This window comes from Corylus avellana, chromosome 6, assembly GCF_965113065.1.
Source record: "Corylus avellana chromosome 6, dhCorAvel1.hap1.2, whole genome shotgun sequence".
In the NCBI taxonomy this organism is placed as follows: Eukaryota; Viridiplantae; Streptophyta; class Magnoliopsida; order Fagales; family Betulaceae; genus Corylus; species Corylus avellana.
This window is the reverse complement of record NC_142495.1, coordinates 4,040,100-4,066,635: the sequence shown is the minus strand read 5'-3', so window position 1 is coordinate 4,066,635 and position 26,536 is coordinate 4,040,100. Positions and strand designations below refer to the sequence as shown.

The following is a 26,536-nucleotide window of genomic DNA, read 5'->3' as shown; positions in this document are numbered from 1 at the left end:
TCTTTTTTTATCCATCAATGCCAGTTTCATCAATGTTAGACATAAAAAGTGGTCTCTCTAATACTCATATCACGTATAAGCTAGTTTTAACCTCATTGAAATCAAGTTTATTCATATTCATAAGTTAAAATAAAAAATAGGGTTAATAACTTTTTTGGTACCTGGGTTTTAACGTTTTTTAATTTTCCCCTCTAAGTTTTAAAACATGACAAAACTAGTACCTCAGATATTGGAAAAGACCGAATCACTACCTCTAGTTTGAAAAATTCTACGGGGGTGGTCAAGACCCAGGTACCAAAAAAGTTATTAACCCTAAAAAATAAAAAATAAAAAATTTAAGACGATATGGATCTTTCAAGTTAGTGATGTGTCTTGACTCTATGTGTTGCAAATATTAAAGCTGTTATCAATTTATTAAGTGAAAAATGTGTCTTGTTGGATGCCCAAAAGTACTATAACGTGTGACCATTTGGTCACATGCAAAAGACATATAATATCATCATAGTTTTTTTTTTTTTTCTATTATCTTAAATATTTCTTTTGTGCTATTCTCTCTAGAAAAGGGTGCTTTCTTGTTAGTATAGAAAGTGTAATTAAAGAGTAACATATGAGCTTCATTGCATTATAGGAACCATTTTGTCAAATCTTTTAAACACATAGAAAATGGACAAAATATCTTTAAAGATATCGTCGTGTTGCGAATGAGCCTTCATAATTTTACCTCTTGTATTTCATAATTTTTTCACAAATTATGGAAGGCATGCAATAATATGCTGCCTGCTAATGAAAGTATTTTTAGAAGGAAGATAGTGACATCCACTTTGTTCTATTTGTGGGTTGGAGGTGGAGATTCCCAGCTATATTATGTGGAGATGTTCATCGTCCATTGATGTATGGGCATACTTCTCTGTAAAATTCAAAAATGCTCGAGTGAATAAGATGATTTCCCACTCTTATTTAATGGGGTATTAGAGAAACTTGAAGGTGAGGGAGGAAGTTGGTTAGTGGCACCAATAGCTAAAAGAATATGAATTCGAATAAGTACAGTAGTATTTTACAGGGGATCTCACTCATCTTGTTCAGTAAGTATGATATGCTAAGGAGCCACAGCTGTGGAGAACTTTTAAAGAATTGCACAAAATATGAAGAAAACATTGAGTAAGAACATGCTATGGTGACCCTAAAATGGGCTTAACCCCTGAGAGATAATAAATATAAATTGATGTGCGACAATAGATGCATCAACAACAAGAGAAAAAATGGGTGTGAGGCTGTGAGCACAGTTGTTAGACCACAAGAGAAAGATGTTGGCATTTATATATAATTGACCTAACGGTAGTTAAAGCTTTAGCAACAGGGAAGGTAGTGAAATTTTGTAAGAAGCTCTGCCTTCAAAATGTCACAATTGAGGGAAGATGCACTAGATGCTGGAGTTGGTATGCAGTGGCGGATGTAGGAATTAGTATTAGGAGGGGCAGAAGAAGAAGAGTAGGGGAGGGAGAAAGAGTAGGGATTAGGGTCAAGAAAACTAAAAAAATAACCTTAGAAAAAAAAAAGTCCAAAATTTTTGGATCCCACCCCTCTTAGTATCTGTTGTTATTATCAGTATGGACAGTTGATTGACGATATAAAGATGATGCTTAAAAGCTTGTAATCGTGCCATGTGAGGCATATCAAAAGAGAGGAAAACATGACAGCTTATCGTCTAACGAAGGCTGCTATTAAACAATATTTAGAACAAATTTAGATGAAAGATTATCACACCCTTCCTAAGTAAATTGTTATTTATGATTTGAATGATAGTTTGAATTATTCTTAAATAAAAACTCTATACAATTATCTAAAGTCGATGTGTTTCACATACATCTTTGCCCAATCGAAAATCAAATCATCCAATCAAACCACAACTGACTGCATGCATTTCAAACAACCACAAATCGCATACACGAAATAAACAGATTCGTAATTAGCGCACGCAAAACACAGCACTAGAAGATAATAAGAGTCAGATTAATTGCGGTGCGAACTCGTTTTGACCATTCAACCCTCCTAAAATTATATGCATACCAAAGTACCCATTGAACGCTAGTAACAATTGGGGAGGGCAAAATAGGGAACGAAGGCTAGATACACATAAACTAATAATATTATTTATGTTGATATTTACGAGATCACCCTCCTTCCCCTTTATTCTAAGTACAGGAAGTCGGGAAGCAACAGAGGTGTCATCGTCATCATCAGCAACAACAAAAGCTAAAGAGTCAAAGCCCTCAAGCCCCGAGACCCTTCTTCTCCTTCGTATCTCTCTCTCGCTCCCTCGTCGAATCCCTAATCCATCAAAGGTGCGGCTATAGGAATCGCGATTTTTTTGTGATTCCCATTCTGCCCCCAATTTCTTCCCTCTTTTACGAGATTGCCATCAAAACCCTAGCTCCGCTTTTCTCCGTAGAGCCTAATCAGAGGCGTCTGTAGCTCGCGCTTCGTCTCAGAATAGAGGAATCGGGATTCATTCAAAACCCTAGCTTTGGTCTGTGCTTTGAATCATTGTGCCTTTGGTACTAGATTTGATAATTTTTGGTGCGAGATTTTATTTAGTCTGATGAAAACGGTAGCTTAAATTCCGCTTAATTTGTAAATTTAGGATATTCAGTAGATTGGTGAATTGGAATCGTTTATTTCGTTTTTAATAACTTTCTGTTGCTTCTTTGTTTTTGGGGGGATTTGAACTGATTTGAGCTACTTGGGTTGTTAGGTTTGGGGAGGAAAATTTGAATTTTTAAGTAACTTTTGATGGGTTCTTAGTTTTGGTTTTAAAGATTAGAGTGGTTTGATCATTACGCAACTTTTTGGCTCTGTCGGTAGTGAATTTGAAATTGTAAACAATAGAAGCTCCAAGCTATAGGGTTGTGCTCAATTTTTAGTTAAAAATTGTAAACTTCAAAATGGGTGGTTAACATTCTGTTTATGAAATTGACATTCACAACTGAAGAACTTAGTATCAAATTTATTCTAGGTTCCAAAATTTCATTTGTTTGTATATGGTTACCATTTTATTATTAGCAGCTCCAAATTATTAGTTTAGCATCTTGAAAGTCCAGAATTTTAATTTGGTAAAACCAGTTTCCTTAAGTTTTTAAATTTTAGCAATTCTTAATTGTTGGTTATTCTGGATTTTACAATTTGGCATGAGTGATCGGTTCCAAGATGTAAGATTTTATGATGTTGTATAGGGTTAAAAATGTTGATTAGTGCAAATGTTTGAAATTTAAAGTTTTGGCTGCTCCGGGTATTGGGTTATGAGTTCCTTTAATTAATTAATTATTTAAATATTTTCCAGATGGATTTACTCCTTGAATATATCTGTTTCAAATTATAGACAATAGCAACTTCGAGCAAGTAAGTGAGGGGTTCATTATCTTTGTTGTTATGTTTAAAATTGGGAAATGGTGCAGCCCCAAAAGTAAAAGTCCTGGTTGTGTATGTAAGAGGGTGCAATGTTAACTTTTTATGTTTGCCTGATATTTAAAACACCAGCAATTTAGATTTTAAAATTGTTAATTTTCCCTCTGAAAGACCATTTTTCTTTCTCAAATTCAGGCAACTTTAAGTATAAATTGATGTAACAAGTAACAGACAAGAAAGTTCATGCATTTATGGTTATCTCGTTTATGCGACTGTCCATCTTTTAGCTTTATGTTTGTCCTTGCATTCTTGCCTTTTTCCCCAGTCGTATGATGTTTTACTCACATATTCTAGCTCTAATTCTGACAGGTTGATGGTACACATTCAATTTAGTACATTTGTGGTTCCTCGGACTGAGTCACAAAGATTCGGCACGTAAGATAAACGGAATTTCAAAATTCAATTTATATTCTGTGGCTGTTTATAGAAGTTCATTAACTCATTGACTATATGCTTGAGGTCATACATTAGAATTCCTCTGTGCACATCCAGTTTTGTTCCCTAATTTGCCAATCTTTGGCCTATTATTTGACTATATGAATTAGGTGGTAACTCACTTTTGTTGGACATAATTTGGTGAGCATGCCTTTCAAATGCAGTTTAGCTTTCACGGCATCGAATAGCAGCTTGATGCTGGGGGCAGTATGCCTGTGATAGTTGGGAGAAATGCAAAGGTATCATGCTGCCAGCTGCACTAGTGCAGTTAATAACAGTGGAATAGGTGGACCATCAGCTAGGGATACTGCCCGAGCTGATTCATCTTCATTATCGGCTAACTTTCCCCTGAATCCTAGGTAAATGGGTTCCAGAAAATCAGTTGTCTTACACTCTTTCTGCAGATTATGAACCCCTGTACCGCCTACCTCATCCCAAGTTCATTTATAATTATTTTTCTTTTGAAAGCCATATTATGACCATTTTCTTCCTAGTTTATGATATGACGAGGTTCCAATTAATAGTTGTTTTTATCATACTCCAAGAATAAGTAGTTTATTGAGTGTCTCATCATGCCTGCTTGCTTTGTTATCACAATTAATTTACTTGTGATACAATTTATCAAGCATTTCCATTTTCGCAAGATCAGAATCTAGTGGTAATTGCATTTGTATAACTCATTTGTTACTTACCATACAATAAGCAATGAGATATGGAGATTAGAATAATAGTTTGAAGCAGGAGCTAGTTCTCTTTTCTTTGTTTGTTATCAAAAGTCGACTTTCTTGCTAAGTGAACTTTCTGAGACTAATTTCTGTTATCTTTGTGGTTTCATTTATCGGTAGTGATGCGTTAGCCATGCGCCAAATGTAGATACTTGTGCTCCTACTGTGCTTTAAATAAGTAACGAAATTAATAAAAAAGTGAAATGGCACAAGACTCTAGCACATAGATAGTAAACAAGAGAAACCCTAAGACAAGCTAACACCTTGGTCTTGAGGTATCATCCCCTTCAAGGTCCAAGGTTCAACAACTCATGGGTGCAAACAATCCTTTGGGGTCACACCTTCTGTTGAAAAGCCAGCGATTTAACCAGTTCCGTGTAGAGAAACTTCCGAGAGTGCGGTGTACGGGACTGGGGTTTACTCTACAGGGGTGGGTCCGAAGGGCCTTTCCTTAGAGAGGTTCCCCGACATCAAAATAAATAAATAAATAAATAAAAAATAAAAATAAAAAAGGAATAAAATGGAATCAAGAGGCCTTGATGTAGCCATCAAATGGACTAGCGAGTGCATGAATAAAATTTGAGATTATGAAGAGAAGCTTCACACCATCAAATGTTTGAGTTCTCTTTGGCCATGGACACCGACATTAGGAATAATGGGTATGCACATTATATCCAATAAAATTTAGCTTCTCTAATCTCCCTTCTAGTTAGCCAATATCCCAACCATCATTCTGAGCATTAACAATGAAATCTCAAACATGTGCATTTTGTTTTCTTAAAGCTCCTTAAGGATCCAATGAATGTAGGGTCCTACTTTTTTCTCTTCAAGAGAACCTTTTCCTATTGTCCTACTCATTCTTTGCTATTTCTAGGATCCCTTTTAAATCCTGATGTTGCTTAGACAAGATTGAGCTAATAGAAATTGTTTGTTTGTAAAGTGTTATGATGTATTTCTCATATGGTACTAGTAAAAAATAGAGTTATCAATTTATCATTGGCATTTTGTGCAGGCGGCCATCACAACTAACACCATACAAGTTGAAGTGTGATAAAGAACCTTTAAATTCCCGGTAACCTCTGCAACAAAATAGCACGTATATTTTTCTGTATTAGTTGTTTTTCCTTTTCCACAGAATGTTTTGAATTGAGAAGTTCACAGAGTAGTCATATTTCAATTTCTTATGCATTTTGGGTTTTTATTTTTTTATTTTATTTATTTAATTTTTTTTATGGATTTTGAACTAGAACTGTGTAAAAGCTGCTGGTTGTTGTGATATTTTGCTTTTGCTTCTATCATTTATATTTCTATAGCTCTTATCTCATTCTATACTTTTGTCACTCATTTAATCTCAGGCTTGGGCCGCCTGACTTTCACGCCCAAACTCCAAATTGCCCTGAGGAGACTCTCACCAAAGAGTATGTGCTATCTGGTTACAGGGAGACTATTGAAGGAATTGAGGTACACTTTTACTATCTACTTAATAAATTAATTAATTTTCTAAGAGGGAGTATGTATAATTTGGATGGTATTGCCTTATTGAGTAAATGCATTTTTGATCCAGTGTCTGCTTTTTAAAACTAATTTGGCGCTTTCAAACATTCTCAAGAAAAGAAATTGTTTTTCTCTTGTATACAAGTAAAATCCTTTCCTGGTAGTTATTTTTTTTCAGTCTCAGACATGCAATGGATGATATTTTTAGGCCAGTGTTCCTGTTTTCTACTATTTTCTGAGAAGTCCTTGAAAAGGGCGATGATTAATATATTGTCCTCTGCCCATTTTGAGGGGAGTGGCCCCATCACTATAGCTGTTCCAATATATATTAAAATCCCTTGTAAGTTTGAAGTGTGTGACTCCGGATCTAAGTTTATTGTAATGGAGAATCAAGTCTTGCTATCAATAAAACTGGCTTTTACTTATCAAAAAAAAAAAGTCTTGCAAACAGTGCTTGGTTTTTAGATTTTTTCCCATAGTCATTCTAAGTTATTACTACGTCCTGGTTTGTAGGAAGGTAAATGGCTAGTTTTCCAATGGATGACTAACAAAGTCGTGGGTGGTTTAAGGATTCTTGATTTATGGGTGAATACCATAAGCTTTAAATTTGCGTACTTGTTTTGGCTACTCTATATCTTAAGCTCCTCCTCTCTCTGTGTTTGTCTTATTTTTTATTGGGGAAATATTTCATTTTGGTTTATTGTTGTTAAAAGGTGTTGATTTGTATGGATGTGTAGTTGAACGTAGAAATCACATTAATCAATGAAGGAGGTTTTGTTGATTTGGATGGGGTAGATAACAAATGACACTCTTTTGCGTGACCTAAGTACAATGATATATCCAATTTCGGTATAAAAAATTCTTATGTTATTATGAATTGAGAAAATCAACCAGCATATTTCATGTTTAAATTTTGGCATCAGTATCAGTGCAGAAGACAGTTGATATCATGATGATATATGAACATTTTTTTTGATAATTTTTCACATTGTTCAAAGCCATGGAATTGTGGTGATAAGAAGGTTACTTGAGTGCTGAACGAATAGGTCCCTTAAGAAAATAAATATTTTGCCATGCATGTTTGCCTTCAAACATACTATTGACAAGAACCTCAATTCTCCTTTATTCTCCTGCGGTGGTATTATCTAACTTGGTTTTACTTGCTGAGTGTGTTAGGAAGCTAGAGAGATCTCATTAACTCAGGTTCAAGCTTTTACTAAGCCTGTTATCGTCAAGTGCAAAGAGGTGAATCACTTGGGCTACGATAGCAGTCTATTATCTCTTACTGTGCAACATATTATCCACCACAATCTGTAGGCTGCATGATTTGTGATTGTTTGTTCTTCTTTGCAGGCGATCAGAAAACGTCTCAGGGCCATCAATGAATCTCGTGCTCAAAAGCGGAAGGTGATGAATTTATTTTCTCAATTATTATTGGCTTCCAGAAACAACAGATTCAAGTCTTTTTCTACTTGTGTGCTTTAAAATCCATGTTCATTTTGTAATGGTTCTATCTTGCCTATTGAGGGTTTTCAGGTTGAAATCTTGTTATGAAATTTGACTCTATATGATATTCTTACTATGACAGGCTGGTCAGGTTTATGATGTGCCTCTTTCTGGCTCACAATTAACTAAACCTGGCATTTTTCCTGAACAAAGACCTTGTGGTGAAGACTTCCGGAAGAAATGGATTGAGGTATGTCTTCAATTATCCCTCAATACCATTGTGCCTGTGCTATTATAATTGATAACATTTTATGTCCTTTTCCCCCTTTGATGATCAAGTATATTGTTACCGTCGGTTTAAAATTGTATGCCAGATTTTTATTTCAACAGCTGAGTGAGAGTCTAAAGCATCAAATGATTAGCTAATAGCCCTTTGTTGTCCTATTACTAGTCTAGAAGCCTCACTGATTTCCCATCAGATTTGTCAGGTGTTATAAGTTGTGTAACAATGTCTTGTAATAATTGACATCTTTTGTCATTTTACATTTTAAGCTACTCAGATAGGGTCCTGTTATACTGATTACATACTGAAATCAAATTCTTACAATAGTTATTTTTATGCCAAAGCTGCACCGTTGCAACCCTTTGCGTGTTTAATGAATTTGAATTACTTATAAAAAAAAGTAGTGCGAACTAAGCAACTAGCAGTTGATCAATTCCAAAATCTTATTATTATCTCCAACTAAAAAAGCATCATCAAGTATGAAATTCTGAGTAATGAGTTTCAATAGAATTCGTCTTTTTTATCTCAAAGAGTAAGGCATGGAGGCGAGGATACAATTTGCTAGATTCCATCTAAAAGGAAGACATTTGAAGTTAAGTCGTATTATCAGGTATTAGCTAATAATGTAAGATTAAATCTCCCTTGGAAGAGTATATGGAAAGTTAAGGCGCCCTCGAGAGTGGTGTTCTTTGTTTGGACGTCTGCTTTAGGGAAAATCTTTAACTTTGGATAATTTACGAAAGATGAATGTTATTGTAATGGAGTGGTGCTGTATGTGTAAGAAGTGTGGGGAGTCTACTGATCAGTTGTTCCTTCATTGTAAAATTGCAATTGAATTGTGGAGTGTGCTTCTTTAGTTGTTTGGTATTGATTGGGTTATGCCTCTAAGGGTGAGTGATTTATTGGGAAGTTAGAGGGGATAATTGGGAAACCGTCATGCTTTGCAAATCTGGAGGTTGGCTTCTTTGTGTTTAATGTGGTGTCTTTGACAAAAGCGGAACACAAGGAGTTTTGAAGATCCTGAGAGTGCATTGTTAGAGATAAAGATGATGCTACAATCCCTGTATACATGGAAAGTGGCCTGGAATAGTGTGTATGTCTCTAATTTTTGTGCATTTTTTGAGTTATTTTTCTTCTTTTTCTATCATTCCGGGGTTGTCTTGTATACTCCTTGTGTACTATGTACTAGGGTTGCGCTCCTCTGCACTTTGAATGAATATACATTCTCTTAGGAGAGTAGAGAAGGGGAGCTCAGTGTGCTTGCCAATTTCTGTCCCTATGGTGATTCATGATAGTCTCCTCTATGTTAGTTTTCTCTGAGGCATATCTAACAAATTAAAGAAAAAAACGACTTTACAGTTGTTGTACTTTTAGTCTAGCTCTGGTAGGGAAATTCTTGATTTTATAGGAGTTATAAGTTCCTACGTCATATGTAGAATGTTATGAGAAAGGTGAGATAAGAACTGCACATGGTTCATTGAGACAATAGGTAGCAGTAGTAAATCCTATATGCTCCATCTCCCAGCTTGATTGTTAGGATTTGACAATTTTTGTAGTGGTTTTTCTTGAAATTGATCAATACGCAATCTTAGAAAAGATTACTAGTGAAATGGCTGCCTATGATAAAGCGTTTGAACTTTATTTTCTCTCTTTAGTAGCGCTGCCTATGATAAGGCACATGTTTAGTACGTGAAATATTAGATGCTTGACTTAATAAATCCTTGACTTTGATTTCCTTTATTCCTTCATTTTTTAAACAAAAAAAAAAATTTAAATTTTATTGCAGGGTCTATCACAACCTCACAAACGATTACGTTCTTTGGCTGATCATGTTCCTCATGGATATAGGAAGAAATACCTCTTTGAAATTCTTATTAGGAATAATGTTCCATTACTTAGAGCAACTTGGTTTATCAAAGTAACTTATCTTAATCAGGTATGGATACTTTAACTCTTTTACCCTCGTGTTTCTATTCTCTCCTGTTCTTTGCTATTTTTAATATTGGAGGGTTGCTTAAGGTTGTATTTTGCAGGTCCGGCCTGGGTATGCAACTATTGCTTCAGGGACGCCTGACAAAACTCAGCTGTCCCGCACTGAGCTCTGGACTAAAGATGTTATTGATTATTTGCAAGGCCTTCTTGATGAATTTTTCTCAAGAAATAATCCCCATTCTGCTTTACAAAGCAGAGATCGATCTCCACAAGTGCCTTATGCTGGGTCGTTACAGCTTAGGAGTGACACGGCATCAGCAGTCCTTGACGGTGAGGAGCCCTCCCTGCATTTTAAATGGTGGTACATGGCACGGCTGTTGCAATGGCACCATGCAGAAGGGCTGCTTCTTCCTTCTGTTATCATTGATTGGGTTCTGAATCAACTACAGGTACTGTTTTTGCCATATCTGTTGTTTTTGTTTCTGTTTTTATTATTTATTTATTTTAATTTTAAATGCTAAGATTAAACATAACTGATGTGATCTTAAAATGACTAATAAAACCTGTTGGTATCCTTTGTTAAGTATGTGAGTTTTCATTCTTTTGGTTTTAAATTTTCATATTTGTGCTCTTCAGGAAAAAGAATTGCTTGAGATTTTGCAGTTGCTATTGCCTATTATATATGGTGTTTTAGAAACTGTTGTTCTATCTCAAACGTATGTACGGAGTCTTGCTGGAGTAGCTATTCGTTTCATTCGTGAGCCATCTCCTGGTGGATCGGATCTAGTAGATAATTCTCGAAAGGCATATACAACCGCTGCTCTAGTTGAGATGCTTCGCTATCTAATATTGGCTGTACCTGATACATTTGTTTCGTTGGACTGCTTTCCCTTACCGCCTTGTGTAGTATCTCATTCAGTAAATGATGGGAATTTCATATCGAAGTTATCTGGGGATGCAGAAAATATGAAAAGTGGTTCTGAAGGAGTTGCATCTATGCTCAAAAGTAAAGTTCTTGATGCTCAATTTCAATCTCTGGCCTTTGATCATGTTGTTTCATCCATTCAGAAACGTGCTGATACTCTTTCAAAAGCTGCGAGTCCTGGCTATCCAGGTCATAGTCTGGCTAAAGCTGTGCAGGCCCTGGATAAATCTCTTGTGCATGGAGATGTCAGAGGGGCTTGTAAGTTTCTCTTTGAAGATCATTGTAATGGTGCTAGTGCTGAAGGTTGGATTGCAGAAGTAAGCCGATGCTTAAGAACATCGCTGAAGTGGATTGGGACTGTGAGCTTGTCCTTTGTTTGCTCTGTGTTTTTCCTTTGTGAGTGGGCAACATGTGACTTCAGGGATTTTCGGACTGTACCACCTCATAACCGGAAGTTCACAGGCAGAAAAGATTTTTGCCAGGTGTATATTGCAATTCGAATTTTAAAGCTGAAGATAAAAGATTTGCAAAATTCATCTCAAGGCAAGAGTGGGAGCACTCTTGGAGTTAGTAGCTTTGGAAAAGGTGTCTCTCAGCAGAATTCTGGCAGGACATCAGTGGGAAATGTATATGAAATGAAAAACAATTTAAAAAGTGTGGATGGAAGAAATGTGAATTCAGATTTATTTGATAGCCCCGGTGCTTTGCATGATATCATAGTGTGTTGGATTGATCAGCATGAAGTACGCAATGGAGAAGGTTGCAAGCGCCTTCAGCTACTCATAGTGGAACTCATACGTGCAGGCATATTTTTCCCACAGGCATATGTACGGCAGCTGATAGTAAGTGGAATACTGGATATGAATGGACCTGTGGTTGACCTCAACAGACGGAAGAGACATCATAGACTCTTGAAGCAGTTGCCTGGGCTCTTTATGTGTGATGCTTTGGAAGAAGCAGGGATTGCTGGAGGGCCACAGCTTTTGGAGGCTATGCATGTTTACTCAAATGAACGCCGCCTTGTACTTCGTGGCTTATTTTGTGATCAACAGAAAAATTCAAAAACTGCAAATAATACAACTCAGAAGCCGATCCCTGTGAAGGATGGTGGTTCCCCAGTGTCCATTGATCAGTGGAAAACTGCTAAAAATGGCAAAAATGAGCTTGACATTGAGGAACTGAAGGTGGCCATCTCAGTAATTTTGCAGCTCCCAAGCATTTCATCTTCATCCACTGATACTGGACTTGATGAATCTCAAGGGAGTTTCAAGAGGCCTCTTGGGTCATTTTGCAACAAGATGGATCTGGTGGAAGGTACACCTGGCTGTGAAGAATGTAGAAAGGCGAAGAGACAAAAATTAAGCGAGGAAAAGAGCTCATACCTTCAAGTACATTCACCAATTGCTTCAGATGATGAAGATACCTGGTGGGTAAGGAAGGGGCTTAAATCTTTGGAGTCCTTCAAAGTTGATCCTCCCATTAAGTCAACCAAGCAAGTCCCCAGGAGTCGGCAGAAGCCCGTGCGTAAAACTCAAAGTCTTGCTCACTTAGCAACTGCAAGGATTGAGGGTAGCCAGGGAGCATCTACAAGTCATGTCTGTGATAATAGGGTAAGCTGCCCTCACCATAAATCTGGAATGGAAGGAGAGACTCCTAAGCCAATTGATGGAATCCGAACAAACCATTGTGGAGATATTGTTGCTATAGGAAAAGCTCTAAAGAAGCTGCGTTTTGGAGAGAAGAGGACCATTACAGTTTGGTTGATGACTGTCGTTAGGCAGCTTGTTGACGGGACTGAAAAAACTATGCTCAAGGTTGGCCAATTTGGTAGGTCGTTCACACCTGCTGATGATAGGAGTTCTATACGGTGGAAGCTTGGCGAGGATCAACTGTCTGCTATACTGTATTGGATGGATCTTACTAATGATTTAGTTTTAGCAGTCAAATTGCTCCTTTGGTTGTTTCCAAAGGTACTCGGCACCAATTCTACCATCCATGCTGTGAGAAACGTTGTGATGCTGCCAAGGAATGTGGACAACCAAGTTTGTGAAGTAGGGGAGGCATTTCTGTTATCATCCCTTCGAAGGTGGATCTCAATTTTTTTTTAGTTAAATCAAATAGCTCTGATATTTCTGGCAATTTTTTTTTCTTCTCCTATTTGCTTCTTTTTCTTATCTTATGTCTGGATATCCGTGTATTATGGGTGCCTTGGTATTTGGTTGGTTCTCTCTTGTGAATTTGATTTGAATTTGCAGCTTGTTGAGCATTTATTTGTTATAGTGTGGGCTCTCATTTCTTTGTTGGTGTCATTTGCTGCTGGTTTCACAGATGTTGTATGTGTGCATCTACGCAGCATGTCTATGCATCACCTTTTCTGTTAGATCCTTCTTTTTCTCGTTGAGTGCCATTTGTTTTGATTTTGCATCATCTGAAATTTTGGCGCTTTGAGCACCAGGAAGACATTTGAGTGGGACAGTTTTTAGGAAGTTTAAAGTTTATGAAGGATTTGAAACTTCAGCTACAACTCATTTGGCTCAAATTCATTATTTATTTGCAGAGAAAATGTACTAGTGGAACAGAAGAATTTGTATTATATTTTCTGAGCAACTTCTTTTCCTCTAAAGCTTATCTTCCCTGAATTCGTCTTTTTTTAGTTTAATTTTTAATTTAGTTTATGGTTGTACACACACAGATTGATTATCCAGCATATTATTGTTGAGTAATTTGCATATTTCTAATTGAAAAATGCTTCCTTTCCCATTTGTGCGTGGTTTGATTTGCTTGGGTCTACCTTGGTAGTTGATATAATGCCAATTTAACTTGGGTTGTATCCTAACAACTAATTTGGTGTAGGTATGAGAACATACTTGTTGCAATAGATCTTATTCCTGAAGTTTTGTCAGCCTCAATGCATCGGGCTTCAGCAGTTATGACCTCAAATGGAAGAGTTTCAGGTTCAGCCGCCCTAGTTTATGCTCGATATCTGTTAAAGAAATATGGAACTGTGGGTAGTGTTGTTGAATGGGAGAAGAATTTCAAGGCAATATGTGAAAGGAGACTTCTTTCTGAACTTGAATCTGGACGATCAGTGGATGGAGAGTTGGGGTTCCCACTTGGAGTTCCTGCAGGAGTTGAAGATCTTGATGAATTTTTCCGTCAAAAGATAGGTGGTGGTCGGTTGTCAAGAGTGGGTATGAACATGAGAGAGATTGTGCAACGACATATTGAGGATATTCTTCACTATTTTTCGGGTAAAGAGAGAAAACTTTTTGCTGGAGCTCCCCCAAAAGGTCCCGCAGTTGAAAAATTGGATGATGGATATCATGTGGCTCAACAAATAATCATCGGAATAATGGAATGCATTAAGCAGACTGGTGGTGCTGCTCAAGAAGGAGACCCGTCCTTGGTTTCTTCTGCCATTTCTGCCATTGTTGGTAATGTTGGACCAACTATGGTGAAGATACCTGATTTTACGGGCAGTAATAATATGAACTTTTCATCTGCAACTGGTTCCTTGAATTTTGCTAGACACATTTTGCGCATCCATATAACTTGCCTATGCCTGCTTAAGGAAGCGCTTGGAGAGCGCCAAAGCCGTGTATTTGAGATAGCTCTTGCAACGGAGGCTTCTTCTGCTCTTGCAGGAGCTTTTACTCCTGTAAAGGCATCTCGCACACATGAAGCTCATGAATCCAATACAAACATGTCTAATGAAACGTTGAACAGTCCTGCAAAATCAGTGCTTGGGAGAGCAACAAAAATTGCAGCTGGTGTTTCTGCACTTGTGATTGGAGCAGTCATTCATGGGGTTACTAGCCTGGAGAGAATGGTAACTGTCTTCCGCTTAAAGGAAGGATTGGATGTAATTCAATTTGTAAGGAATACAAGATCCAATTCGAATGGTAATACCCGTTCTATTGGGGCTCTTAAGGTGGATAACTCAGTTGAAGTTTATGTGCATTGGTTTAGGCTGCTTGTTGGAAACTGTAGAACACTGTGTGATGGATTGATTGTGGAGCTCTTGAGTGAACCAACCGTAGTGGCTCTTTCAAGGATGCAGCGAATGCTCCCTCTTAGCTTGGTCTTTCCACCTGCCTATTCAATATTTGCCTTCGTTATGTGGCGGAAATTCATTGTGAGTACAAACCTTGCGACCCGTGAAGATATCAACCAATTATATCAATCTTTAACAACAGCCATTGTTGATGCTATAAAACACTTACCTTTCAGAGATGTATGTTTGAGAGACAGCCAGGGTTTCTATGATCTTGTAGCTGCTGATACTAGTGATGCTGAATTTGCAGCCATGCTAGAGTTAAATGGTTCAGATGCGCATTTAAAATCCATGGCCTTTGTTCCTCTCCGTGCCAGGATTTTTCTAAATGCCATAATCGACTGTAAAATGCCACAATCTGTATTTTCACTGGATGATGGGAATCGAATATCTGGACAATGTGAGTCTAATGTCCAATATTTGGGGAATGAAGCAAAGCTAAAGCTTATGGATAAGCTTGTACATGTTTTGGATACCCTGCAACCTGCAAAATTTCATTGGCAGTGGGTGGAGCTAAGGCTTCTTTTAAATGAACAAGCCCTCATTGAAAAGCTTGAAACGCATGATATGTCCTTAGCGGATGCTATCCGGTTGTCCTCCCCTACTCCTGAAAAATTTGCTGCTTCTGAGAATGAGAACAATTTCATTATCATCATCCTCACAAGGTTACTGGTCAGACCTGATGCTGCTCCCCTATTTTCTGAGGTTGTTCATCTTTTTGGAAGGTCACTGGAGGATTCAATGTTGTTACAGGCTAAATGGTTCCTAGGAGGCCAGGATGTTCTTTTTGGTCGGAAAACTATCAGACAGAGGCTTATTAATAGTGCTGAGAATGAAGGTCTATCGACAAAGACCAAGTTTTGGAAGCCTTGGGGCTGGTGTAATTCTGGTTCTGATCTAGCGCCAAAGAGAGGAGACAAGAAGTTTGAAGTCACCTCTCTTGAAGAAGGAGAGGTTGTTGAAGAGGGGACAGACTCGAAAAGGTATGGAAAAGGGTCTACTCAAATGTTGGACACTGAAGGTTCCAATGTCAGTCAGCAGCAAGTTATTGAGAGGGCCCTCATTGAATTACTTCTTCCTTGCATAGATCAAAGCTCTGATGAGTCGCGGAATACCTTTGCAAGTGATCTGATCAAGCAGTTGAATACCATTGAGCAACAAATAAATGCAGTTACTCGTGGAGCAAGTAAGCAGGCTGGAACAGTACCTTCTGGAATTGAAGGACCTACAACAAAGGGAACTAATCGCAAAGCTATGAGAGGTGGCAGTCCTGGATTACCCAGACGTCCCACAGCCACAGCAGATCCTGCTCCACCCTCCGCTGCAGCTTTGCGAGCTTCAATGTCATTGCGCTTGCAATTACTCCTGAGATGTCTTCCTATTATTTGTGGAGATGGGTAATCATACAAGAACTTCGTAATCTTTGTTTCGAAGCTTCTTCCATTTTTGACCTGCATTACCTGTTACACGTATAGTTTGTTGCTACTACAAATCTTTTCCACTATAATTTGTTCACATAAATCTCACTTGTATACAAATTACTCCTTTGCTTTCTTCACTCGTCAGTTTTGTTGTAATTATGATATTTATCGGTTTTTTTTTTAAGTTAATTTTTTGCTCACACCTTTTTTTCCGACACTTGGTAAGTATCTGACCTAGCCAATTCCCTTTGTTAACATTTGCCAAATAGCCTTTTTTCTTTGTTATCTCATATTTATTCAAACAGTTCTAATTTTTCTTAGGCACATCTCACCTTCTCCATAAGTTTGATTTGGCAGATTGACTGTCATGATTTTTTAGTGTTCAAGAGTATTTTTATGTTCCCTCACTTCTGCTCTAGGACTTCTTGCAAGTGTAGATGGTTGAAGTTTCATATGTCTTGATTGCTGAATGGATCTTTTCTGATGTATCGACATTGGCAATTATGTGTTTGAAACTTATCAAAAAAACTGTGTTTTAAAACCATTCTTCTCTGAGTCTTTTGTAAATGATGTCAAAAAAATGCCATATGTTCTATGATTTCTTAAACTCAAAAGAAACGAGGATAAAAAGTTCGAGGAAAAAAGAAGGGAAGAAAGAAGAAGAAAGAGGTGATTGCAAAGAGTAGAGTTTCTGTTAATATTTTGATATTGGTAAAGAGTATGTTTGCTGAAATGATTGGGTTGCATGAGCAAATCAGTTTGGGAATATTGCTAATGGTTGTGCATTGAAATTTTATTATCATACAAGAATGAAATAGCAGATACACAATTTTGGCTAAGTTTTGAAACTGGATTTGTCAGGGAACCATCTGGGCGGAATATGAGGCATTTGCTTGCGTCCATAATACTTCGTCTCCTTGGAAATCGGGTTGTGTATGAAGATGCAGACCTTTCATTTTATCCCACACAGAGTTATCCATCCAAGAGAGAGGTGGAGACTCCTGCAGAAGCTTCTTCTACTGTCTTTGCAGATTCGTCTGGCGAAAATCTCTTTGATCGGTTATTGTTGGTTTTGCATGGTTTGTTGAGTAGTTGCCAGCCAAGTTGGCTAAGGTCAAAGCCTGCTTTCAAGACAAGCAGCGAATTTACCAAGGAATCTTCTGGATTTGATCGCGAGATTGCAGAGACTCTACAGGTTTGATCTTTGTCAGTTTACTATTTAGTTTTAATGTGTTTCTTGAATATATAAAACCTTAAGGACCCGTTTGGTTTGTGGAATAGATTTTTGGAATGGAATGGCTATTCCTATAGTCATTCTTTTGTTTGGTAAAAGTCTATTCTTAAGAATGACGTGGGAATCACTAATCCCTTACATACAGGAATAGCTATTTCTCTAAAAAATGAGAGGACAAGATTTTCCAAAAAAACTATTTTTTTTTTCCTCTCAAACTTAAAAAAAAAAATCATGTGGGTGGCCGACCACCCCCAACGGCCCTCGGAGGTGGCGCGGCCACCCCCACTCCCACCCCTAGAGGGCCACAACGAGGTCCTCTGGGGTGGCCCGGCCACCCATTGGGGTGGTCGGCCCACGTTCAACCAATTTTATTTTATTTTATTTTATTATTATTATTTTTTTTAATTTGAGTTTTGAAAAAATTAGAAATCAAATGGGCTTTTTAGTAATTTTAGTTCAATTCCAATTATGAAATATGTGTTGCTACCAAACTAAAGAATTGGAATAATTATTCTATTTCAACCTCTTCTATTCCCAATAATACTCCTTTTTTTTCCTAATGGAATACCCATTCCGCAAGCCAAACGGGGCCTAACTTATTAGTGACTTGGGTTTGACACCCAACTCCATACTAATCCATTACTTCTGATTTTCACCCCCTCTAAGATAAATATATGACCATAGATAACTAAAGTGAAAAAAGTAATAAAAAGCTAAAATGCGTTAACAAATGTGTTATATGGACAATATAACTCAAAGTGCTGGGTACATTACAAAGTGGTTGTTATAATATATGTTGGAGGTCCAAAACCCTGTAGATCACGTATCACATTGTAGTGTACATGATGCATATCATAGATTACATTTATTAGCTATATCTCTAATTTACTTAAAAAGTAAATTATCCTTTATGCGTAATGGGGAGCTAGAAATAGTGGCTATATGTATACGAGTTTTCTTCTTTCTTTCCTTTTTATTTCTGTATTTTGGAAGAAATTAAATTCTCAGACCTTTTTTTAAAAAAAAATAATTGAACAATTTATTAAATAGATAATTGGTTGTCTTTCTGTCTAACATGCCATCTACTGATGCAGAATGAGTTATATCGAATGCAACTGCCTGACACAGTTCGGTTGCGAATTCAAACTGCAATGCCAATTCTTGTTCCTTCTGTCCGTTGCTGCGTCTCTTGCCAGCCGCCATCTGTTCCTGTTGCTGCTCTTGCTTCTCTTCAACCTAGTATCTCCATTCCTGGGGTGCACTCGGGACATTTATTCCCACATCAAAGGACTCCGGTTCCTTTGGCCCGAACTGCAACTAACATATCAGGGAAGTCCAAGCAATTGCCTTCGCAGCTGGATCATGACATGGAAATTGACCCATGGACTCTCCTGGAAGATGGTGCAGGGTCTGGGCCATCTTCGAGTAACACCGCTGTAATAGGCAGCGGTGACCATGCTAATCTTCGAGCATCCAGCTGGCTTAAGGGGGCTGTAAGGGTGAGGCGGACAGACCTCACCTACATTGGTGCCGTGGATGAGGACAGCTGATATAAGTTAACTTCATTCTTGATTTAGTCTGGAGCAAGTGAATCCCTCAGCAGGTAATTTAAGGTTCTAATTGTTTTGCATAATTGGCATCAAGATTACTGTTGCCCTTCATGCCTTCTATGATGAAGGGAGCTGAGCTGTTGAGAGGGATATTTTTTTGGGGGTGTGGGGTCCTTGTGAGAGAAATGTGAAGATAGTGTTTTTTCACGCAGCCCATTAGATTGAGTCTTGGGCCTGCTTGACTACTAACCCTTTAATCTTCCCCCATCCAGACTGCACTTCCAGGCGCAGTTCGGGGGCTTGTTGTATATATAGAGATAATTGTTTCACTTTACCAATTGATCTGAGTAAAATATCTCAAGAATGATCTGTATCTGATCCACGCTCATCAATTTCTAGTTGCATCTTTCACTCTCTCCCTCAAACATACGTACAAACATACTGGTGCAGCCACACATGTTATGTATATACACGTATATGCTTATATATGTGTGCGTGCATGCACACGCTCAGAGATGCACTAAGCAAACCTATGTGTTAACTAATTTTTATGCGTGTCTGTCCATATTTACACACTCTCTCCTTTCCAAATAGATACTTCGCCTTTCCTTCTTTGGATGTCCCGAAATTTTTTTCCCCTTTGTCAATATTCAAGAACTTGCACTTTTCCACAATGCACTTTGTCTTTACATTTATTACATAGAGATTATGTACTTTTTGCACATAGATATAAAAGGGAAAAAGTAGGCGAAGAGTAATTGATGCTTGTTTCGTAACATATGTGCTTCAATGTGGACAACCTTTATGGGACTGAATTTCTTCGTATGCTTTAGTCCAAAACGAGTTCTGATTGGTCCGAGTATCCACAGAAGTAAAATGCTTACCTGTGGATGCATCTGAGAGAATGGCAAACACCAAGAATGAGGACATGTATGGCTGTAATTTGTGAAACAGCTGGTTTTGGAGCATGAATCCATTTTTCCAGTATTTCTTGATGTTAACTCATGATTGCTATTGTCTAAGGCGCTTGACTTGGCATCTTAAATTTGTAGGCCATCCTAAAAGCAGTCTCTGTAAAATTACTACTTTTATTTGTTACTTGTAATTATCTATGCTTGGTGGTAGTTTGAGGGAAGGGGTGGTTAGCTGTGGGTTTGGCATATTTATCACATCCCAGAACTCGTGCTGTGATGTGCTTTTCAGAAGAGGGCTTTAGTTTGAATTTAAAAAGAAAATCCGTGGTATGGATCGCACATACTTTTTCTCTGTATGGATAGTTTTGATAAGTAATGGATCACTGTTAGAGGAATTGGCTGTTTATAGTCGGTTTCTTAGTATTGACTTTTGGTAAAATGAAATCAATCAATGCTATTTATAGTTTCAGTACTATCAGGCATTTGTATACTTCTTCAGTTGTAATTTTCAACTATAAAGATCTGCACAGAGGGGTTGAGGTGGGTCTGATGTCAATTTTAGCTGTTAATTTAAATAAACAGCTCAAAGTGTAGCCTTATTATAATTTTATTGAAGAAGAGATTCCTGGTATGTTGAACTTCTTTTTGTCGTGTGGAGTGAATAATCTTGAAATGTTCAGCTGGATATACATTGGCCTGGTATTAGTTGCCATTTATTTGGGATTCAATACTTCGGTATTATAGTTCCTGAGATCAAATTGGCTCATTATCCTCCTCCTTGCTAGGTCAAGCTCTTTTCTATCTTGTTCTTTCTGTTTTTGGAGCAGTAAAGCTATGTTAAGTGTAGGGCATACGACGACTCCCAGAAACTTGGGAGCTGTTTCTTCTCCGAACCAAAGGTTCTTATATGCTTGCAGTTATCCTAGTCTATATTTCTGCATTGGGGTTGCCTAATCCATTGCTCTGCTTCAAGATTGTTGTTGGGTGCATGTTTTTAAATGCATTTTTTATGCTTGTACACGAATCCACGCCCTGGAGTTTACTGGTTCTTTTTATGAAATTGCTTTACAAACAAAGAAACTGGTATTGGCGGGTTGATATTCCTTTGCTCGTAGCTTATAGGTGGAAATTTATACGGTGGTAGACTGGTAGTTTCTACTTGATGATTGTAATATTTAGTATAGTGTTGCTGATTGTACGCCAAAAACCTATAGATTGTAATGCATTTGAAGCTTCATAACAGGTGTAAGATAAGAAATGTTGTCCTGACTCTTGTAATTGCATGAATTGGTTTGAGTTTTCACAAATGAAAAATGTGAACCACTCAGTTTTTGATGCCTTGTTGAGAAATGGTGTTATTAGAACAATTCCTTATTATTATTATTTTTGTTTTGAAGGGGAGTGAATTTCCTCATCTCTGGGAACTAGGGTTGATTTGTTCAATAATACGTAGGATATGAATTATTGACCAATGAATTCAACCAAAATAAAATTAAAAGTAATAATAATAATAATAATAATAATTCTAACCTCGCTGACTTTCTTGCACGTTCTTAACGACAAAAGCTGGCTGTGGCAGCTGTAGTGATACTGATAACCCACTTTACATTTCTTCATGAAATGTGATGGTAAAGTGCAATCTTATAATATTATTTCATAATCGCAAGAGTTGACTTTAAACTATTTTTCTCCTTCTAAATGTCAAACTTGACCCTCAACAGCTTAGAAGCTGTAACTTGCTGTCACTCGCGGATAATAATAAAAAACCCACGACTCTATGCCTAGAGACACATCGGCTTGGCCATGAATACCCTTGTGGAAGGAGACCCACCAGAGACCCATCGCATGGCTGTGGTTCTCCACGGTCATGGGTCTTAATGGCTAGATGCCTGTGGTCTAGTCGTGGGTCTCCACGTCTAGAGACCATCTCCATGGCCGAGTAGGTTATTTTTCTTTTTAATTTTAGGGCTAATTTTAATTTCACATATCTAATAGAGATATAATGGACAATTTCAGTGGCATGTGAGTTGTGTGATGTATTTTTGTCCAAGTAAATAGAAAATGTTTTGAAAGTGGTAGATAATTGGAAGGGGTTGATTGTCATTTTCAAAAATTTGATAGGGTAATTGCAAATGAGGTATCATCAGTTTGAGGCTAGGGGAGTAAGTTAGTTTTCCTAGCAACTCATTATTGGTAATTATTGTCTTTTCATTATAATCTCTATACATGGATAAGCAAAGAATGTTGAGCGTCTATTTCATTGTCCTTTTAGTAATCACATATTTGGATAGAAGCTTGAAATTAATAACCCATCATGTTTCTTCCTTTAGCTTTGGAGAAACCTGATTCTTGACACATTTTCCAACTACTTTTCAGAGGGATTTGTGCAGCTGCTGAATTACTATTGCTGGTGCTAATGTACAAGTTATGCTTAAACGCAATGAAATGGATGTAGATGATGTTTTACGTATTCAAGTTCGTACAAATACATTTAAATTTCCTAGGATCATCGTCCACTGCCTATTTTTCTTGGAAAGTTTGCTGCAAAAATATGGAAATGATCAGCTTAGAGGAGACTAAGATGCATCTTCCTCTTTGATGTAGGATCCATTTCTGGCTTTATTCTTCAATTCTCATCGTTCTGTCTACGTGAAGCACATCTTCAATCCAAGCAACAATGTTGAATGCTACGCCTTCCAACACCCTTGAGTAGCTCTCTAGTATTGCTTTCCCCACATCCTGCAAAAAGTAATTCAGTATTGCCTGTTGGAATGCTGTCTTTTTTTTTTTTTTTTTGAAACTTTACTTTAAACCTCTGAATTACCACTCGATTTGACACACCCTTCCGAACTTTGAAACCTCTCAATATAGACCCCTCCGTCATTTTTTGCCGTTAAAACCCTTATAATGACAAAATTACCCTTCAATTTTCTTTTTATTAAAAAAAATTGAAAAAAAATGGAAAAAAAAAATTTTGAAAAAAAAAAGGGGTCTCAAGGTGGCCCAACCGTGGGTCACCTTGTGATTTGTTTTTTTTTTTTTAATAATATTTTGTTTTAAAAAAATTAATTTAAAATTAAGGATAAATTTGAAATTTTATAAAAAAAAGTCAGGGGTATAAATGTCATTGTATCATTTTTAACATTTAAAATTTGACAGAGGTGCTCAAATTAATTGCAATTGAAAGTTCAGAAGTCAAAATTGAGAAGTTTCAAAGTTCAGGGTATGTCAAATCGCGTAATAATTAAGAGGTGTGAAGTTTTTTTTTTTTTTTTTCACAAATGAATGAGCATGAAATTTATAGATGGCCATGCATGCACTTACCTTATTGTACTGAATCTTGCTTGTGTCCAAGGTTGTCTGCGACAGCTCAGGATACCTCTGCTTGAGGCAGAACAACAAACTCTCTGCCCTCTCTGCTAGAACATAATTTTTGTCACTCCTGTCAGATTCAGCCATGAGATCCTTCACCAGGTCCCATGATGATTTTGAATGGCTCAAACACGTTTTACGCCTCCATGTGTACATTGAGGCTTCAACCCTGTCTGCAAGCTCAAGTGCTTCGTGTTCTGATGCTATACTCAGACAGTCAAGAAGATGGTCCGGTAAGAATTTGTCTCCGGTGCACATATACCGGTAAATTGAATCACCTAGACATGCTTTTCCACTCTGTGGTTAAAAAGATATGTAGAAAAAATCATGTCAGCATCAGGAAATTTGTAATCACTGAAACAAAATTGTCTGAAAAAGTCCTAACAACACTCAACTGTTTCATTGAACTTATGTTTCTCATGCATAAAATGAACATGTCAGGGACTAATCTAAATATCACAAGCAGACAACATAGACAACACACAAAAAAAAACAGAGCAATGAGGACCGACTTTTGGAAGAGTTGCCATGTAGGTGTCTGGGATTTCCATTTCTGCAAGAATAGTGCTGTTGATGGCCATGGCAGCTTTGTGAATTTGATTGGCGCAGTCACGTTTGTGTCGCAGGTGCTTCCTTGCCTTCTCAGAGACGCCACCTGGAGAAACACATGGAATTGGCAACCACCATTTCTCTTCTTTCCGCTGAGCAACCTTCCGGAATGAGCCTGAACGAATTGAATTTCCTGACATGCTCCCCTGTTTCGCGTACCAGAATTCTGTATCTTCAAAACTATCCAATATTTCCTGTCAAACAAAATTTACCCTTTCATGAACTATGGCCCGTGACAGAAAATTGTGTTACTCTGAGGAAGATTTTATCAGTAAAAAAAAAATTTGGTTATGCAAGGAAGTGCGATTTGTTTTTAAAAATCGTGTTTTAGAATTGCACGTTTTAATATCACAAACCCAAATAAACCTTAAAAGAGAGCGACTTTAGAAAATAAAACTAGTCTCACTATGAGCATCATGTCAAGCTTCTGCAATGCAGGAAGGTTAATGCAAATATCTGATCTTGGTGTGCTTGCCATCACCTGAAAGACATCAAAACTTACGTTAGAAAGAGGCTAAAGCACTTAAATTCCATTAAAGTAATATATATATATATATATATATATATATATATATATATATATATATATATATATATATATATATATATATCTAAAAAGCTTCACCTCCACACTTGTCCCGTCATCTAAATCATGCAAGGTTGGGCTAAATTCTACTATGTAATCACACACAGATAAAAGACAATCCATTTCTCTTTTCCACAAAGCCTTCTTCTCAGGATTCAGAGGCGCTAACCTTAAGTTTTGGCCAAATACAGTTGCTGCAGAAGATCACAGAGATGCATGTGTACAATTAGATTAATATTTTTGTTTTTTTGTTTTTTTGTTTTTTTTTAAATGTTATAAAAGATGTTACCATATAGGTTGGTTATGGCATTTGAGATTGTAACCGAAGTGGAAACACCTTTCCCACTTCCTGACATGTCTTCCCCCAACAGAAGCTTAGCAAATCTCTCCTTCATGAGTTCAAGTTCTGCCAAGATTTTCACATAAATTTAAGCAAAGCTTCAATTGCAGAAGTGAGATATTATTCAATTTCAAACCCACCTGAATCAGTAGATTCATGGTCATCAAGTTTATGATCGTCGACAGGTGGCTTGTGGGGCTTCATTGGTAGTCTGGTGAGAGATCTGGATTTGGCTACCGGCCATGGGGAAGGAGAACGTTCACTGGAAAAGCTGCTGTCATCTATAGGCTCTGAGAAGGCAGAGGTCTCAGAAAAAGTCTCGCTGTCATCAAAAGGACTGCCGCTCATCGTCGATCGATCGTTTTGATCCACTGAAGAAGGTGAAGGTTGATAACCCAGATCATAATCATCGGAATTCGACAAATTATCCATCAACTTATGGTCTAATTGCTCAAACCTGCATACAATCATGAAAGTCTCCGAAATTGGGTTAGTGGGCTCAAGAGTCTCAGAAGTCAGAGCTTCATGATCATTAGCAGACATAGTAATTTGGTGGGTCTTTGAATGAATGTCTGGACCCGGGAATTGCCTTAAATTGTAGAACATAAAGAGTTGGAAAGGAAAGCATGAGTCTTTTCTTTTCTTCTTTCTTGCAACAAAAAGCAAAAGAGGTTTCTGAGAAGTTGTTGTTCTTGTCAGAGACAAAAAATAATTCACTGAACATGCAGCAAAAGCTTATAATGTAGAAATTTCCATGGAGGCTAGGCTCACAAACTGAAATTCAAAAACTAATAAAAAAGGCAACGGTTCGCAAAAGAGCAACGGTCTAACATTCTTTCCCGTTACCTTTATTGACAGGATTTGAATTTGAAGTGTTGGAAGCTAGCTGAAGAACGTTTGAAACAGTTCCCTCCCAATTAAGCATCTTTATGCGCCTAAAAACCTTTGCTTTCCTAAAGAAGAACTTTCTTTAGAAAGACAGACCCAGATGCAAGAATGGCTGAATCTTTGCAATAGATCATGAGAAACAATGGCTTGGTGCTTGGAAGTACTACTATTATTGAGGCAACAAAATTCAACATATCATTTGCAATTTTATAATAGGAAAAAAGTGGGTTCCACCATCATTATTTTGCCTTGTAATTTCTAGTATTTTTTTTATTTTATTTTATGGAATAATGTTATTTTATTTATTAGTTTGTTTTAGCACTGTTGTAATAGAAAAAAAAAATTAATAAAATGTCATTTTAATTGAATGACAGTAGTATAACAGTTTACTAAATAACAGTGCTATTTTTTATGTTCAAATTACCGGACTTTAAGGATATGTTATGTTTGGATTAAATGTTGTCTTGATACCTGTGTTTTGGCCCATGATGCTCTTCCTTCTGTTGATATATTCATAGAGTAATAGTACTTCAAATTTTTTTTTTTTTTTTTTTTTTCAGTAAAAATATCACATCCCAAAATTTATCGTCTTGTATGTGAGTCTTGTATGTGAGTCATGTACATTATAAATTAGCTAGGATCCTCTCCATTTTAAATGATAACAATGAAAGAAATAAATACCTTGAAAAAAATGAATTTTGAAAGCGGGCAAACAAATCATTTAAATGATCAGCAAGTTGTAATTTTGGTAGCTTTTTGAAGATGATTGATATTTAATGCTGAGAGTTGCAGAAAATGATACATTCCAACAACAATTTGAACATAATATTTCTTGTGATGTGAGTGTGATCTGCATGTGAATCACA

General features: G+C 37.2%; 2 protein-coding genes across 3 annotated transcripts; one reads left to right on the top strand and one right to left on the bottom strand.

The window, feature by feature from the left end:
- The first annotated feature begins 2,211 nt into the window (after window positions 1-2,211).
- CCT (RNA polymerase II transcription mediator) lies at window positions 2,212-19,339 on the top strand. Its single transcript, XM_059600101.2, has 14 exons — window positions 2,212-2,527; window positions 3,772-3,837; window positions 4,062-4,256; window positions 5,635-5,694; window positions 5,978-6,083; window positions 7,293-7,361; window positions 7,470-7,523; window positions 7,705-7,812; window positions 9,632-9,781; window positions 9,879-10,226; window positions 10,414-12,788; window positions 13,556-16,153; window positions 17,039-17,372; window positions 18,506-19,339. The coding sequence occupies exons 3-14, from the start codon at window positions 4,129-4,131 to the stop codon at window positions 18,959-18,961; spliced, it is 6,786 nt and encodes a 2,261-aa protein (XP_059456084.2). The 5' UTR covers window positions 2,212-2,527; window positions 3,772-3,837; window positions 4,062-4,128; the 3' UTR covers window positions 18,962-19,339.
- A 2,848-nt stretch (window positions 19,340-22,187) lies between these two features.
- ROPGEF3 (RHO guanyl-nucleotide exchange factor 3) lies at window positions 22,188-25,717 on the bottom strand. 2 transcript variants are annotated; one of them, XM_059601464.2, is made up of 8 exons: window positions 25,629-25,717; window positions 24,923-25,239; window positions 24,732-24,848; window positions 24,482-24,636; window positions 24,263-24,337; window positions 23,760-24,050; window positions 23,200-23,544; window positions 22,188-22,614 (listed from the first exon to the last, which is right to left on the bottom strand). In XM_059601464.2, the coding sequence occupies exons 2-8, from the start codon at window positions 25,212-25,214 to the stop codon at window positions 22,495-22,497; spliced, it is 1,395 nt and encodes a 464-aa protein (XP_059457447.2). In that variant the 5' UTR covers window positions 25,215-25,239; window positions 25,629-25,717; the 3' UTR covers window positions 22,188-22,494. The 2 variants fall into 2 exon arrangements, with proteins under 2 accessions (XP_059457447.2, XP_059457446.2); XM_059601463.2 differs by lacking the exon at window positions 25,629-25,717 and having other exon boundaries at window positions 24,923-25,473.
- Window positions 25,718-26,536: the final 819 nt, after the last annotated feature.

Coding starts and splice junctions, on each gene's coding strand:
- CCT (XM_059600101.2), top strand. CDS start 4,129: ATGCAAAGGTATCATGCTGCCAGCTGCACTAGTGCAGTTAATAACAGT. Junction 7,813..9,631: donor TCCGGAAGAAATGGATTGAG/GTATGTCTTCAA, acceptor ATTTTATTGCAG/GGTCTATCACAACCTCACAA. Junction 9,782..9,878: donor AAGTAACTTATCTTAATCAG/GTATGGATACTT, acceptor TGTATTTTGCAG/GTCCGGCCTGGGTATGCAAC.
- ROPGEF3 (XM_059601463.2), bottom strand. CDS start 25,388: ATGTTCTACAATTTAAGGCAATTCCCGGGTCCAGACATTCATTCAAAG. Junction 23,545..23,759: donor ACATGGCAACTCTTCCAAAA/GTCGGTCCTCAT, acceptor TTTTAACCACAG/AGTGGAAAAGCATGTCTAGG. Junction 22,615..23,199: donor GCAAGATTCAGTACAATAAG/GTAAGTGCATGC, acceptor TACTTTTTGCAG/GATGTGGGGAAAGCAATACT.